This window comes from Lontra canadensis, unplaced genomic scaffold, assembly GCF_010015895.1.
Source record: "Lontra canadensis isolate GAN:19392208 unplaced genomic scaffold, GSC_riverotter_1.0 scaffold45, whole genome shotgun sequence".
In the NCBI taxonomy this organism is placed as follows: Eukaryota; Metazoa; Chordata; class Mammalia; order Carnivora; family Mustelidae; genus Lontra; species Lontra canadensis.
In genome coordinates, this window is record NW_022631039.1 from 10,484,804 (window position 1) to 10,499,606 (window position 14,803).

The 14,803-nt window shown below is 44.2% G+C and overlaps 1 protein-coding gene across 2 annotated transcripts; it reads left to right on the forward strand.

Annotated features, from left to right (window-relative positions):
* The first annotated feature begins 10,054 nt into the window (after positions 1 to 10,054).
* OCM2 (oncomodulin 2) lies at positions 10,055 to 14,480 on the forward strand. 2 transcript variants are annotated; one of them, XM_032872338.1, is made up of 5 exons: positions 10,055 to 10,155; positions 10,875 to 10,942; positions 11,785 to 11,917; positions 12,671 to 12,780; positions 14,212 to 14,480. In XM_032872338.1, exons 2-5 carry the CDS (start codon positions 10,882 to 10,884, stop codon positions 14,235 to 14,237), a joined length of 330 nt encoding a protein of 109 aa, XP_032728229.1. In that variant the 5' UTR covers positions 10,055 to 10,155; positions 10,875 to 10,881; the 3' UTR covers positions 14,238 to 14,480. The 2 variants fall into 2 exon arrangements, with proteins under 2 accessions (XP_032728229.1, XP_032728230.1); XM_032872339.1 differs by having other exon boundaries at positions 10,149 to 10,241.
* Positions 14,481 to 14,803: the final 323 nt, after the last annotated feature.

Consider the following 14,803-nt stretch of genomic DNA (forward strand, 5'->3'; position numbering starts at 1 on the left):
CCTTGGGGAGCGAGCCCTTAACCCGTGGGCTCTGATGCGATGTCCCCGTAGACTGTGTCAGAATTGTGCTAAATGACAGGGCACGTAGGTGGTGCTGCCCAGAATTGTTTGGGACAGGGAACACCCCCGCCCTGGTGTCAGAAGCATTGTGTGTCATAGTGGAACAGCCAGGGCAACACGGGGAACTAAGGTTTGTCCTATATGGTGGGGGAGCCCTTCTCTTCCTGGGGCTGCACGAAGCCTGCCAAGCCCTCGTCAGCTAAAGGTTTATGTCCTAACACACTCAGATGCATTTGTCCTCAATTCCACTGAGTAATTAAAGCAAATTTCTAAGAGGAAGAAAAAGACATAGATGCTCTCTAATCTCCCGGAAGACTTTCAGGCATTCGAAGGGACGGCAAATCCTCTGAGTGCCCGGAAGGATGGGCTTTGGGGTGGGGGGTACAGGGTGGGTTGAGGCCTGAGGCCCTTTAGGAATCCAGAGATACCCAGAAGGCCAGCTGGGCCATTCCTGGAGCCAGGTGTGACTCATCCAAGTTCCAAACAGCTGGCTGATCTTGGACCGTTAGCCTTCAAACTATCAGGTCCTTAGAGAAAGCTGGAGGAAGAACAGAGAAGAACTAAAAAACCTAGCACGAATTAATGTTGCTGCAAGTGGGGTGCTGGGCCCTCTAAGATCGTCTTCTGACCTTGAACTTCCTGCAAGGTCACAGGGGTGCAGTATCCCAAAACACGACTGTCATCTCCGACTGTGGAACCTTGAGGACAGCCTCAGGCCTCGTCTACACCCCTCGGAAGCCACCCATCCCGCAGGCCTCGTCTACACCCCTCGGAAGCCACCCATCCCGCAGATCTACCCTTCCTTCTCTGAGTGCTTTTACCTTCACCCCTGGCGTTCGCTGGCCCAGGGTGAGAGCCCTCTCAACACACGTGGGAAGGGCAGGCAAGGTTAAGGAGCTGCAAAAAGGTACATTGGCACTGTCCTCCCACCTTGACAGGTGTGTTCTTATAGCACCAAAACAATCCTTACAGCATCTTTGTTTCTTAATATTTGTGGCAGGCTGATGTTTGCAGAATTCCTTACATACTCTCGGGACAGCCTCTCTGTTGGCAGAGACCGGGAAGGGCTGAGCATATGAGACTTAACAGTGGTTTATAAGTATAAAATATTATTGGTTTATATTAATACAATAATATTATTATTATATATAGTATATAATTATTATATCATAATAATTAATATATTAAAATATTAATATTTTAATAAATAATAATATTATTAGCTATTGGGTGGCTTTTCTTTCTTTTTAGAGACAGAGAGCAAATGTGTGTGGGAAAGGTGGGGCAGAGGGGCAGAGGGAGAGAGAAAGAGAGAATCTTTTTTTTTTTTTTTTGACAGAGAGCACAAGTAGGCAGAGCAGCAGGCAGAGGGAGGAGAAGCAGGCTTCCCGACAAGCAGCGAGCCTAACGCAGGACTCCATCCCAGGACCCTGGGATCATGACCTGAGCCCAAATCAAAAGCGGGCCAGTTAATGTACTGAGCCATTCAGGTGCCCCTTGATGGCTTTTTTGGCATGAGTGAAATAGAATATAAAAGATAATATTCTTTATTATTTTACATGTTTGGTGGTGTGTTGCTGGGTCAGCAGCATTTGAATGAGTAATAAAACGAAGACAGATATAATCCCTACATTGTTATATGTCAAACCCCATATAATTTTTCTCCCTTAATTGTAGCAAAAACAAATTTATGTAATATGATAATAAAATCTTCACATAATGAATCTTCTACTGTCAAGAATGAGCTCAATGGCTTAAAAAAGAGAATACGGTTGTATTCAAAGTATAGGACGCTTGAACATATTTTCATCAAAAATGTGTATGAGATGGGGTGCCTGGGTGGCTGAGTCGTTAAGCATCTGCCTTCTGCTTGGGTCATGATCACAGGGTCCTGGGATCAAGCTCCGCATTGGGCTCCCTGTTCAACTGGAAGCCTGCTTCTCCCTCTCCTACTCCCCCTGCTTGTGTTCCCTCTCTCGCTGTGTTCCTCTCTGTCAAATAAATAAATAAAATCTTTTAAAAAAGTATATGAGAGGTAAAAAAATTTAAACATCAAAATTATCCTTATGCCTTCATAAGATTGCTTTTCTTCCAAAAATTCAAAATTGGCCACTGAAACTGAAAGGTAAAATATGAATTATACTTATGGAATACCGAAAGTTTTGACCAAAATTATTTAAATAAAACTAAAATGTTTAATGTTTTAAAATGCCAATGGAATTTTGTTAAACTTTATGTTTTTCTAAAACTAAGATGATTCCCAGTCATAATAGTAGATGCTCGACTAGCTGCTGATGTAAAAAATCGATACCGTACTTCTCCCACGTTATGTGTATGTACATGCCTATCTGTAAACAAATTTAGAATAGCATGAGTCATTTGATCTTACAGATCTTCCTAAGACACACATCTTACTGCTGTAAATAACAAGCTAAGTTGTGAATACCTCTGGAACCGCACATTGAAACACCAAGAGAAGGGAAAAAAAGAGACATTCTGCACTACAGGGAAACAAAACTTTGTTATAAGAGAATCTGTCGTATTCACTGTGCTTGAGAGAAGGGATTTGATGACTTAGGATTTGATGTCTTCTCCTCCCCATACCCCCAGCTCTTACAGTTCCCGTCACTCAAATTTTCTCCTGCTTCCCTATCTCTGAGGTCAGGAGGGCACAGCCTTCCCGTCCTCACACGCTGTCATCTTTCATTCCGAGAACATGGAGCCAGAGATGTTAAGAAGCATTTCCCCGGGGCCTGAGCAGTGTTAGCCATGACTGTGGATGCTTACTCATGGGCTGCACAGGAACTCAAGGGACAGGAGGATCCGTATGTCCTTCAGGACATTTCAGTGTGTGCTTGTGATATGTGGGCACCTGTCATGCAAAGGGGGCTTCCTCCCCACCTACCTGGAGGGTACGCAGCTCCCTGGGTGTGTCAGCCTGCTCTGGGCACCATCGCTAAACACCGGCGGGGCGGCTTGAGCAATGGACATTTATTCTCCCACAGTCTGGAGGCTCCAGATCAAGGTTAATCAATATGTCAGCAGGGGCGCTTTCCGCTGAGGCCTCTCTCCTTGGCTTGGGATGGCCGACTTCTCTATGTGTCTTGGCATGGTCTTCCTTCTGTGCATACCCATTCCTGGTATCCCTTTGTGTGTCCCAATTGCCTCTTTTTTTTTTTTTTAAGATTTTATTTATTTATGCGACAGAGAGCGAGCGAGCCCAAGCAGGCAGAGTGGGCAGAGGGAGAAGCAGGCTCCCCACTGGGCAGGGAGCCCGATGTGGGGCTCGATCTCAGGACCCCGGGATCATGACCTGAGCTGAAGGCAGATTCTTAACCAACTGAGCCACCTAGGCGCACCCCCCCGATCTCTTCTTTTTATAAGGACGCTGGTCAGATTGGATTGGGCCCATCCTAAGGGCTTCATTCTAACCTAATTACCTCTTTAAAGGTCCCATCTCCAAATACACATTCTGAGGTTCTGGGGGTTAGAGTTTCAACGTATGAATTGGGGGAGGGGCTTGTTCCTGGGGAACACCTGGTCTACTTAGTACAGCCCTTTGCGGCCTGGCATCCCTGCTTCGTGGACCACTCCCACGCCCTCCGACCCTCCCCCAACCCCGGCCGGGGCAGGTGGAGCCGCACCCATGGCTTCACTAGTCAGCAATTCAAGAATGACTCAAAAATGTGCATGCCGTGCCTACACCTGTCCTCTGAGCTCAGACGCACGCATCCCCGTGGCTGTTTCCCTTCAACCTGGCCAGACCCTGGGCTCCCCGCCTCTGCGCAGGGCGACGCTGGTCCTCCTGGAGCCATCCCTGACACCTCTCTCCCTCCCTGCCCTGAGCCAGGACCAAACTCAGTCCATGTGCCCTCCTAATTCCTCTCAAACCCACCTACTGCTCTTCAGCTCGCTCTAGAATAAATAAGGAAATAAATCTTAAAAAAAAAAAAAAAAAAAGTAAATGCAAATCTAATTGGGTTTACTCCCTCCTTGGAAACTTTCATGGATCCCTTTTGCTCTGAGTGCCGAGCCCTTAACGTGGCCTAAAAGGTCTTGCAAATAACTCCTCATTTTTGTACGTATGCATTCATCAGTGATCAGTATGATTGTATTTTTCCTCTTTTTTTTTTTTTAAGATTTTATTTATGTATTTGACAGACAGAGATCACAAGTGGGGGGGGCGGGATCCCTGCTGAGCAGGGAGCCCGACTGGGGGCTCGATCTCAGGATCCTGGGATCATGACCTGAGCTGAAGACAGAGGCTTAACCCACTGAGCCACCCAGGCGCCCCCTCTTTTTTTTTTTTAACAGTCACATGTCTGGGCATTAGGGCATATGGGCTCGTGAGGGCCATCCCTCGAAATACTGCCAACCACACCAACCCCTGAATGGGTTGTTAGATGAAACGATCCAGGCAATCACTCAATAGCTCATTGTTTAAAACCCAGCACCTTGCACAATGCTTGGCCTGTAGAAGGCACTCAGCAAATATTGGCTAAACAAATGAGTATTGTAAGACATTTCCGGGAATCTACCCCAAAGAGAAAATAACTAAGGATGGTCTCACAGCTTTTGCTATGGGGATGTTCATCCCTGCGCTTCTTGTAAGATGTGAAAAAACCTAGAGGCCCAGTAATTGGGGGGTGATGACATTAGAGTCCCCCCCCATGTACAGAATTATACATAGCTCTTAAAAATCATGGTATATAGACTTATACTTACTGAGGAAGAAAATGTTCACAATATATTAAGCAAAAAAGCAGCTTACTGAAGTCATGGCTCCATTTCAATGTTTAAAATATTTTTAAAAATCAATATATCTTAAAGGATCTTAAAGGATATATATCTTAAAGGATCTCTGAACTATTATATCTTAAAGGATCTCTGAACTATTAGCATTGTTGTCTCCAGTGTGAATTACAATCATCTCTCTTCTCTCTTCTCTTTCTCCTTCTCCTCTTTCTTTTTTTCTTTTCTTTTCTTTTCTTTCTTTTCTTTTCTTTTCTTTGCTTCTCTGTATTTTCTACAAAAAGCAGATATTATATTTTTAATAATACTTTCAAACTCACTTAACCTTCATAAACACACATGGAAAAAGAGAGAGAGAGACTGCATATAAAACAGGCTTGTTCACTCATTTGCTGAATGTGTCCCAGCCTCACCACATACTGTGTTAGTGTTTGCAATCCTAAGTGTACATGGCGGTCGAGATAACATGTTTTGTTTAGGTCAAGGTAACCTATTTAAGTACGGTCCCCTGTCCTGCCCTTAGACAATCCCCCGCACCCACCACCGAGGAAACAAGTACAGAACATGCATGACCCTGAATGAGAAGGGAATCATCAAGGGGAACGGGTGGGTATACGCCCAACTTCCCAACTTCAGAAACAACCACCAGCTCCCTAGCTTAAAGAGATGCTCAGGACCACCCTGCCCCAGCGTGGCCGGAGTTAAGGGGGTGGATTGGGGTGACAACTTACCTATGCCGGAGAACCCACTGTGCTTTGTCTGATGGCTTAAAGCAAACTCTAACCTTTTCCTTTCCAAGTAGAAGAAGGGCTTGTGGAAACCCAGAAGTCTGGCTGGCTGTCTTGGGAATTTTTCTGTTGACACCAAGGAAAATTCTGAGATGAGTTCAGGTCCTGCCACTTAAGCAGCTAACGGACTTGTAGGATCTCTTAATCTCCCTTTTCCTCATAGGGATAATAATATTTCACAGAACTGTTGCAATGACTAATGCTGTGACATAACATTGGTAAACTAGGCAATGTTGAACAAATGTAAATCATAAGCCGGGCCGGCTTTGTGGGTGCGATCTGTACTTGGAAGGGTCCCATGCTTGATTTCATGCTCTGAAGCTGCCATATTGAAATTCTCAATTTGTGAACTAGGAAGCTTGCATTTACACTTTCCACTGGGTCCCACAGATAATGTAGCCAGTGTTGGTTCTGAACCTTATTTCATGGCCATACCCATAGGAGGTCACAAGGGATGTATCCTACCCAAGGTTTTGTAAAAACTCTAAATCCAGTGGAGGTCAAATCCTCAGAGACATGGACTGTCCTGCCATGCCTATGTTACTCATGTTGTTGTGAAACCTGCAAGCTGACCTTTTTGTTCAACCCTAAGACCTTGTAGTTTTTAGTTAGCAAACAGCAATATCTCCTCACTAATGAGTTTGTTCTGAGCTCCCACCGGAAACCTTATTTAACAAATTTTTGCCAAGTCTCTTTGGGTGGGAAAGGAAATCCTTCACTAGAGAAACATCTCATTTATAAATAAACACACCCCAGTAACTCTAGATGTCTCCCCATATCATCATACAGATGCATCAGCTAGATGTTAAAATTCAGATTTTGGGGGGTTTCCTACCTTGTCAGTCAGGTGCTGCTTTCCTATGCTCCTTGCTTTTTCATCACTGACATTTCAGAATCTCCGCTCTTAATGTTCTCAAATAATTTGCTATAGTCCTGTAAGACATTTCAGAGTCTTTAGACATTTTTTTAAAGATTTTATTTTTAAGGGGCACCTGGGTGGCTCAGGTTTTAGGCATCTGCCTTCGGCTCAGGTCATGATCCAGGGTCTTAGGATGGAGCCCCGTGTCGGACTCCCTGCACAGCAGGGAGCCTGCTTCTCCCTCTCTCACTCCCCGTGCTTGTGTTCCCTCTCTCACTGTCTCTCTCTCTGTTAAATAAATAAATAAAATCTTAAAAAAAAAACTGTGAAACTGAAAAAAAAATATTTTTAAGCAATCTCTCCACCCAATGTGGGGCTTGAACTCACAACCCTAAGATCAAGAGTCACATGCTCTTCCAAGAAAGCCAACCAGGTGCCCCTGAGACTCTTCTGGAATAGATGGGGAACAACAAAGCACGGGGAATGCTTTTAACCATTCTGGCCATTGTTTCAATAAGATTTCAGATTCTCACCCGGTCCACCTTATGACTAGTCATTGCCTCTCAGGTGAGGTAAGCCCTCTTATCTCCACTGCTGTACCCTTTGGTGCTAGTAAATGACAAACCTTGGAGATTGAAGGTGAAAATGACATACAAAGTCCCTACTTTCTAGGAGCTTCCATCTGGGGAGAGGAGATAAACAATAAGCAAGCAAGCAAAAAACAAACAAAAACAGATCATCTCACATTGTGGTAAGTGCTCTAGAAGAAAAAAATACAGAGGGATGAGATTGATGGGGCAGACAAGAAGGGCTCTTTGTGATGTGGCCAAAGGGGAGGAAGAAATTTTTCTCCAATCTCTTAGGCTCTGTTATTGGGACCTGTTAATTAAACCAATAAAAGAGACAGTGTAACAGGAGAAAAGGTGCAATTTTATCTTACCTGCATGGAATTCATAGAAAAGAGGCAAAACTCAAAAGAACAACTAGACATAGGGGCTTATATACCATTTAAGAAAGAGTAGCAAATTGAGGAGAAGTGGCTAGACCAAGGAAAGGGGATTTGGGCTCCTAGGGGTGATAAACCATGGGGAAGTGACTAGGAAATACATGGGGGAACTAATGGAGGATAAGGGGTATTTAAGAAAGTTCTGCTTATGCAGACTCCTCCCAGCATCAACTCTGTCCACAACAACGGGTTGCTCTCTCTTCCTGGTGCAGAGAAGTCACTTTCCTCTTGGGAAATATATGCTCTACTTTTAGGCAGATAAGCAGAGAGCAGCGATCTCTTCTTGCATTTTTTTGGTTTCTCAGTTGCCTTTGGCTCAAGATAGTCCAAATGGCAAATTTTGGGGTGGCCGAGTCTGATCCACTTTGGGGTCAGACTGGCTTCTCTTCGTGAGCTGTGAGGTCATTTCGCTCAGTCACAGGGTACAGCCACCTCTTAGCTCCTGTTAAACATCTTTCTCAGCCCTGCTGTGAATGCAGGAGGCATTCTGGGGCTCACCTGCTGGAAGTCCTGAGAGCCCTGTGATAATTCAGCCCAGAGGACAAAAGAGGCTGAAGCTGGCCAGTGCCTATTATTGTAGTAAAATACACACTACATAAAACTTACCATTTTAACCATTTTTAAGTGTACGACTCTGTGGCTTTAAGTGCATTTGCCCTGTTGTGCAACCACCACCACCATCCAGAACACTTTTCACCTTCTCAAACTGAACCTCTGGCCCCGTTGAACAGTAACAGAAAGAAAGGACTCAACAGAGTTTCTATGGCAACTTAATGTCAGCAACCTACATTCTTAGCAACCTACTTTCTTGCGACTGGTTTTCAGAAACGGCTTTTTTAAAAATTTGATGGAGAGCGAGAGCACTAGCAGGGGAAGCAGTAGAGGGGGAGGAAGAAACAGACTGCCCACTGAGCAGGGACCCCGATTCGGGGCTCGATCCCAGGACCCTAGGATCATGACCTGAGCCGAAGGTAGATGCTTAATCATCTGAGCCACCCAGGCACCCCTAGAAACTGCTTTTTAAGGGCTGGGCAAGCTGGTGCGGGTTGGTAATCCTGTTTTCAAATTCTTGTTGCTGTTTTTCTTTTCTTTTTTTTTTTTAATTTTACTTATTTATTTGACAGACAGAGATCACAAGTAGACAGAGAGGCAGGCAGAGAGAGAGGAGGAAGCAGGGTCCCTGCCGAGCAGAGAGGCTGATGCGGGACTCGATCCCAGGACCCTGGGATCATCATGACCTGAGCCAAAGGCAGAAGCTTAACCCACTGAGCCACCCAGGCACCTCTATTTTTCTTTATCCGTTCATCAAATAATTACTTAGCACCTAACTAGGTTGGGGACTGTGCCAGGCTTTGGGGCATGTCATGCGGGCAAGACAGGAATGGTGCCAGTCTGACGCTTGGTAACCAAGCAATGCCGGGGGTGTTCATGAAAGAAACTTCCCACTGAGGACACCAGTGAAAGTATGCTGCTGGGTGGGGGGGGTGGTAGGGGGATATATCTGGGGACAAACTGAAGATGACGATCTTGATATTACCCAGGGAAGATCTAAAGATCATGAACTGTCTACTTTGAAGCCACCGACTATTTCTGATTGCAGCAGGGGACTGGCTTTTGGCTTTTAAAAAATGTGAATGCAGCCTTAAAACATAAGGAAATCCTGTCACACACCACCACATAGATGATCCTTGAGGTTCTTATGCTAAGTGAAATAAGCCCATCACAAAAGACAAATACTGCAAGAGTTCACTTTTAAGAGGTGTCTAAAGTTATCTAACTTCCAGAGAAGGAAAGTAGAATGGTGGCTCCAAGGGGTTTTGTGGGGGGGGTCTTGTTCAATGGGCATAAGGTTCAGTTTTGCAAGACGAGAAAGTTCTGGAGATCTCTTACACAATCATGTGCATCTAGATAACACTACTCTACTGTATGTATATTAAAATGGTTTAGACGGTAAATTTTATGTTGCATCCTTTTTTAACCACAATTAAAAAAAAAAAAAAAAAGTCTAGCACAGTGCTGGCTACCCAAGGACTCAACAAATATCTGCTGAAAGCCCCAAACAAACAAAAAGCAGAAAAACTTGAGGTCTTAAATCCTGGCCTCGTGTTTTTCTTACACATTTTAGATAATGGGGTTTGGGAATGGTTGGTTGCTTGCCTCCTTTTTGTCTTTTTAGTGCGTGCGATTTAAGATATCGCTGGGAAAATCCGACTCAAGACTTTTTTGAACAGTCCTCCAACCAGCGCCACCCCTTTGATGGACAAATCTATGGGTCCATCTGACACTGACTTTGAGTCTGTCAACTCTGGACCAAGGTCGGCCTCTCACGTCCATGGCTTCAGAGGGTAACAGCAGGCCTGCTTCAAACAGCAGCCACTAACACCCGGGGGTCCTTTTACGGAAGGTCCCCATTTGTGTTCACCTCATTTTGGCCACTGTCTCCTCTTAACCAGCTTTTTGGTTTCTTCTCCACACTGCCAGCAGGTTCATTTGCAGAACTGAAACTTTAGTTAAAGTTTGTTGAGGTTTGTTTTTAAAAATTGGCTGTTCCCACCCACATTCCCTTGTGATATAAATAGAACAAAAAAGAGGTTAAATTAGCAAGGCAAGACATTCGAGCTATGGTCTACTTGATCCTTGAAAAGGAAATCTAAGAGGTTCTTACTATCACTTTTTCAATCCTATATAAGGTAGGTCAGTAAGGTAGCAAAAGCACATCTGTTTTGTGCTCCTTCAGCTCTTTTTCCTGATTCTTCTTGGGGAAAAATCTGAAAAGGTAAGTAGCTGGTGGACCTACAAGACCCCAGACTCTTCTTTCCTGCTTTCCTGCTTTCCTTCTTTCCTACTTCTTTCCTATGGATTCATATTAGGTTGGTGCATGCTGTGCTCAGATTTCCCTTTCCTTATGGACTTGACACATGAAAGGAGTCTCTTTGATCTCTGGTAGATGGGCTTTCCATGTCTCTGATTCCCACCCTTCAGAATAGAGAGCATCTTTTCCACAGAAGGTATCCAAGTAGTCCAAGCTACATCCTCTCCACATGGAATTGGAAACATTGCATTTCCAGTGTATGAACATAGTTTTATAGATGACTATGTAAGTGATCCATTGTGCAAATATCCTTTTTATAAAAAAAAAATGGGATCAAGTCATCCTCTAAGCTGTAGTTTTAAAATTTGTCTTTGAAGAACATTCAGGAGAAGGCAGAGACACAAAGGGGGCTGGAATCTTTTCAGTTTATGGCTTGTATGTGGCTCTTCTGTCCCTTCATTTAATACAACATCATGCTAATCGCATTTAAAAATTCCCCACAAACACAGTTTCCGTGGACCCAGACGCACATAGCGCCCCTGGGCGTGCATTTTCCTGCTTGTCATTGACCACATCTCGTTTATTCTGTGTGACTAGGTGGAAAATGAGCATCACAGATGTCCTTAGCGCTGATGACATCGCAGCAGCCCTGCAGGAGTGCCAAGGTAAAGGGCAGTGGGGGCAGGGGTGACTATTTCCCAGCTGTTCACACCTCCAGCAAAGCCTCAAGGATTAAAATATGGACTTTGCTGAAAATCCATGGGATCAGAGAGTAAAATTGTTGTCAATGAAATAACTAGTTACAGAGCCTATGATTCCATTGCTGTAAAGTGAAAGAAAAGAAATGTGAAAAAAGAAACATGTGGGTACCTTGTAGCCTGTTTGAATGCAATGACCTCATTTCACCCAGCTGATGAGACCAGCCCTGCTGGAGTCTTGGACACACAGGCTGTAAAAAGGGAAGCGGGGGAGGCACAGAAGAGGGAGGGGTAGACAAAAGCAAACGGACAGGGAAGGAGGGAGACAGGAGATGCTATCACAAAACCACCCCATCTTGGCTGCCTCATAGTCTTGCCCTAGTCACAGCCCTCTTTGTCTGTCTGTCTGTCTTTATTTATTTATTTTTGAGAGAGAGTGAGAGAGCGGGGTGGGGGGGCAGGGCAGGGGCAGAGGGAGAGGGAGAGAAAGAATACTAAGCAGGTTCCATGCCCAGCAAAGAGCCTGATGCAAGGATCGATCTCATGACCCTGAGATCGACCCTCAGTCGGTTTAGTGAAGGTTTGTTGAAGGGTCAAGGGTCTGAAATCAAGGGTCAGATGCTTAACCGACTGAGCCACCTAGATGCCCCGTTTTTTGTTTTTTTGTTTTTTTTTTTTTTTAAGTGAGAACTGAGTATCCCTGTAGCTCGAGAATATCATGAGGAGGGGTTTTGATAAACCTCTGTTTTCAGCACCTTGGCCCAAATACGGAATGTGAGCCTCAGAATAACCCTCTCTCTGTCCTTCAGACCCAGATACTTTCGAACCCCAAAAATTCTTCCAGACATCAGGCCTCTCCAAGATGTCGGCCAGCCAGGTGAAGGATGTTTTTCGGTTCATAGACAATGACCAGAGTGGATATCTGGATGAAGAAGAGCTTAAGTGAGTTTTGTTCTGAGCCTGTGTGCTGCCCTTGACATTGCTAGGTAGGTTGGGAGCCGTGGAGGCCAGTTTGGTCAGTATTTCTTCAATGGCCAGTGTTGATGCTGGTTGTTCTACAGAGCCTACAGAAGACCGTGGGTCAGTGGGCCACACTTCTATCCTTGTGAAGCACTAAACATGGGCACTGGAGACAGTAGGTGCAGAAGTTCATTCATTGTAGGTTTTTTCTTTGGCAAATGGACTTATCAACAAAACTCTGAAAAAAATTTTTAAAAATTTTTTAAAATTTATTTTTAAATTTTTAAAAATTTATCTATTTTATTTTTTAAATAAATTTTTAAAATTTTTTTTTAATTTTTAAAAATTTATCTATTTTATTCATATGAGAGAGAGACAGCATGAGCAGAGGAAGGATCAGAGGGAGAGGGAGAAGCAGACTCCCTACAGAGCCAGGACCCCGACACGAGACTCCATCCCAGGACCCTAGGATCATGACCTGAGCCAAAGGCAGTCACTTAACCGATTGAGCTACCCAAGTGTCCCCCTGGAAAAAAAAAACAAAAACAAAAAAAAAACTTTTAAAAACAGAATTCCCACCAGTAGTTTCTACAAGGAAGGCAAGTTTGGCTTGTGTAGACCTTTGACGGAATATCACAATGGTCAAGAACAGGTGGTTTGCTTCAAGAGGAAATGGGGAAGTGCAGGGACATGTGGTCTTTCAGAAAATTCCCATCAATCTTGGTTGTCCTGTAGGTTTTTTCTCCAGAAGTTTGAGAGTGGTGCTAGAGAGCTGACAGAGTCAGAAACCAAGTCCTTGATGGCGGCTGCAGATAATGACGGAGATGGGAAAATTGGGGCCGATGGTATGTTCACACCTGTACCCAGTACAAAAAATTTAGCTGTAGAAGCAATCTGGGAGACTTGGGTCGTGAGATCAGACAGACATGGTTAGTGAAAATCCCCCATTCTTAACCTTGCTGAGCTTCAACCTTCTCATCTGTAAAATGGGCCTACTGTGTGATACCAATGATGTATATAGAGACTAGTGTGATGCCTGGGAAGGAACCATTGAACCTGGTCCTGTGAGTTACTGTCTATGACCTGGAAAATACCCTTCACCCAACCGGGGTACTAGCTATGGTCTGGCTAATGATTTGCAAGACACCCTAATGCATCATGGCAATGACGTAAGGAATTTCTACCCCTGGGATTTGAGCTCTTCTGAATAAGGGAAGGATTGACATTCTCAAGTGTGTCTCATATCAAAATGTCTATTGACTTGAGTAGGAAAGCCTCCTAGCTTTTAAGGGTTTAAACAAACACATTTTATTGGACATTAGCCCACCAAGTGGACAATATGAGAGAGTAGATCAAACACGAGGTATGGAGTCTTTTGTGTGCAGAGCCCTATATTCAAATTTTAGTATAGCCGCATGGCTGCAGAATTATTTTCTTCCTATTTAATTATGTTGCTTACATGCTTTTTAGCTACACTGTGCATGCCAGCTCAGGAGAATTTATGCATGCTCTTTATGGTGATACTAACTCGATATTAAAAACTCCTATTAAATCCTCCCTTGAAAAACCTAACCAAAATTATACCACTATAACTTACTACACAGGCGTTCATGTAGCTTCTATTTATAGCTCAGAAAAATAGCTGAGATAAGGGAAGATTGATTTATTTAAATCTAGCCACCAGAAAAAAAAAAATTCCAGGTAGGCAAAGTATACCAATAAATATAAAGCAAAACCCCAGTTTTCAATTTCAATCAGTCACATCCGCTCATTTTTATCCTTACCCCTATCACCATCGCCTTTTAGTAACATAAACTCTTGGGGGTAAGGTGAGAGTTCAAGAAAAGTGAGTTCCGAAGCCCACCCTATGAATTGTTTCCTACATCTGTACAATGTAACTTCTGAAAAGAGGAAGAAACCCCCTTCCGCTGTTTTAAAGTAGCCAGAGAGCTGAGTGATCCCAGATTGCGACAGGGTATTATACCAAGTCTGTGCACTGTCAGAAATGCCTGGGCTCCCAGGTTCTAATACAAGGGGCTCTATTGCAAAGCAGAAGATGTTTGTTAGATTACGCAGGAAGATGGGACATTATAGACCAGCTCCATCCGCAGCCAGTGACACAATTTCCCCCCTCCTTTTGTGCCCTTAGAGGGGGCCAAGCCCATCATCTGACAATCTGCTTCCTTTCCTCTTCAAAACTCCCACCAGCCGCCACGACATGTCGGTAAAAATATCCAGTCATTTCCACTGATGCTTTCTCGCCTCTTCTGTTCTAGAATTCCAGGAAATGGTGCATTCTTAAAAGCTCCAGGCTGTGGAGATAGAGACAATCAGCCGGAAGACCTCCAAAGCCCTAGGAATGGGAAATCCCACTTCCTCCCCCTGGTTTATTTATTCATTACCCCCCCCCACCCCCACAGAAGTGCTTCTGCAATTGACTTCCTGTTTTAGCAAGGTAATAAGACAGTCATTTGTGAATTTTTGGTGGTTGGTGGTTGGTATACCTGATGACTCCTGCAAGGCCCTCGGCAGACAATGCCTTTAAAATTCAACCAATAAAGATGTGTTTCTCATCATCTACTGATGTGTGGGTGTGTTGTTTTCATCGTGGTGTCTTCATAGCAAGGTGCAGGGATGAAAGCACTTTGGGGACTGAGGGCTTTGAGAAAGACTCCTGGTCCCCTCGAGCACTAAGCCAGACATATTGGAGTATGCCAGCAAACAGAGAAAACAGGGTGGGGGGGGGAAATAGTCAAAAGCAAATGATACCGTCAGGCTGGGATTTTCTCAGGCAGTTCTCGGAGTCTGAAAGTAACATGAAGAGATTTATAAAGAGCATAAAAGCACCTTTGCTTATGCATTAGATGG

Excerpts from the sequence above, each read along its gene's own strand:
- OCM2 (XM_032872338.1), top strand. The coding sequence starts at position 10,882 with ATGAGCATCACAGATGTCCTTAGCGCTGATGACATCGCAGCAGCCCTG. Across the intron at positions 11,918-12,670 it reads CTGGATGAAGAAGAGCTTAA|GTTTTTTCTCCAGAAGTTTG; the intron begins GTGAGTTTTGTT and ends GTTGTCCTGTAG. Across the intron at positions 12,781-14,211 it reads TGGGAAAATTGGGGCCGATG|AATTCCAGGAAATGGTGCAT; the intron begins GTATGTTCACAC and ends CTTCTGTTCTAG.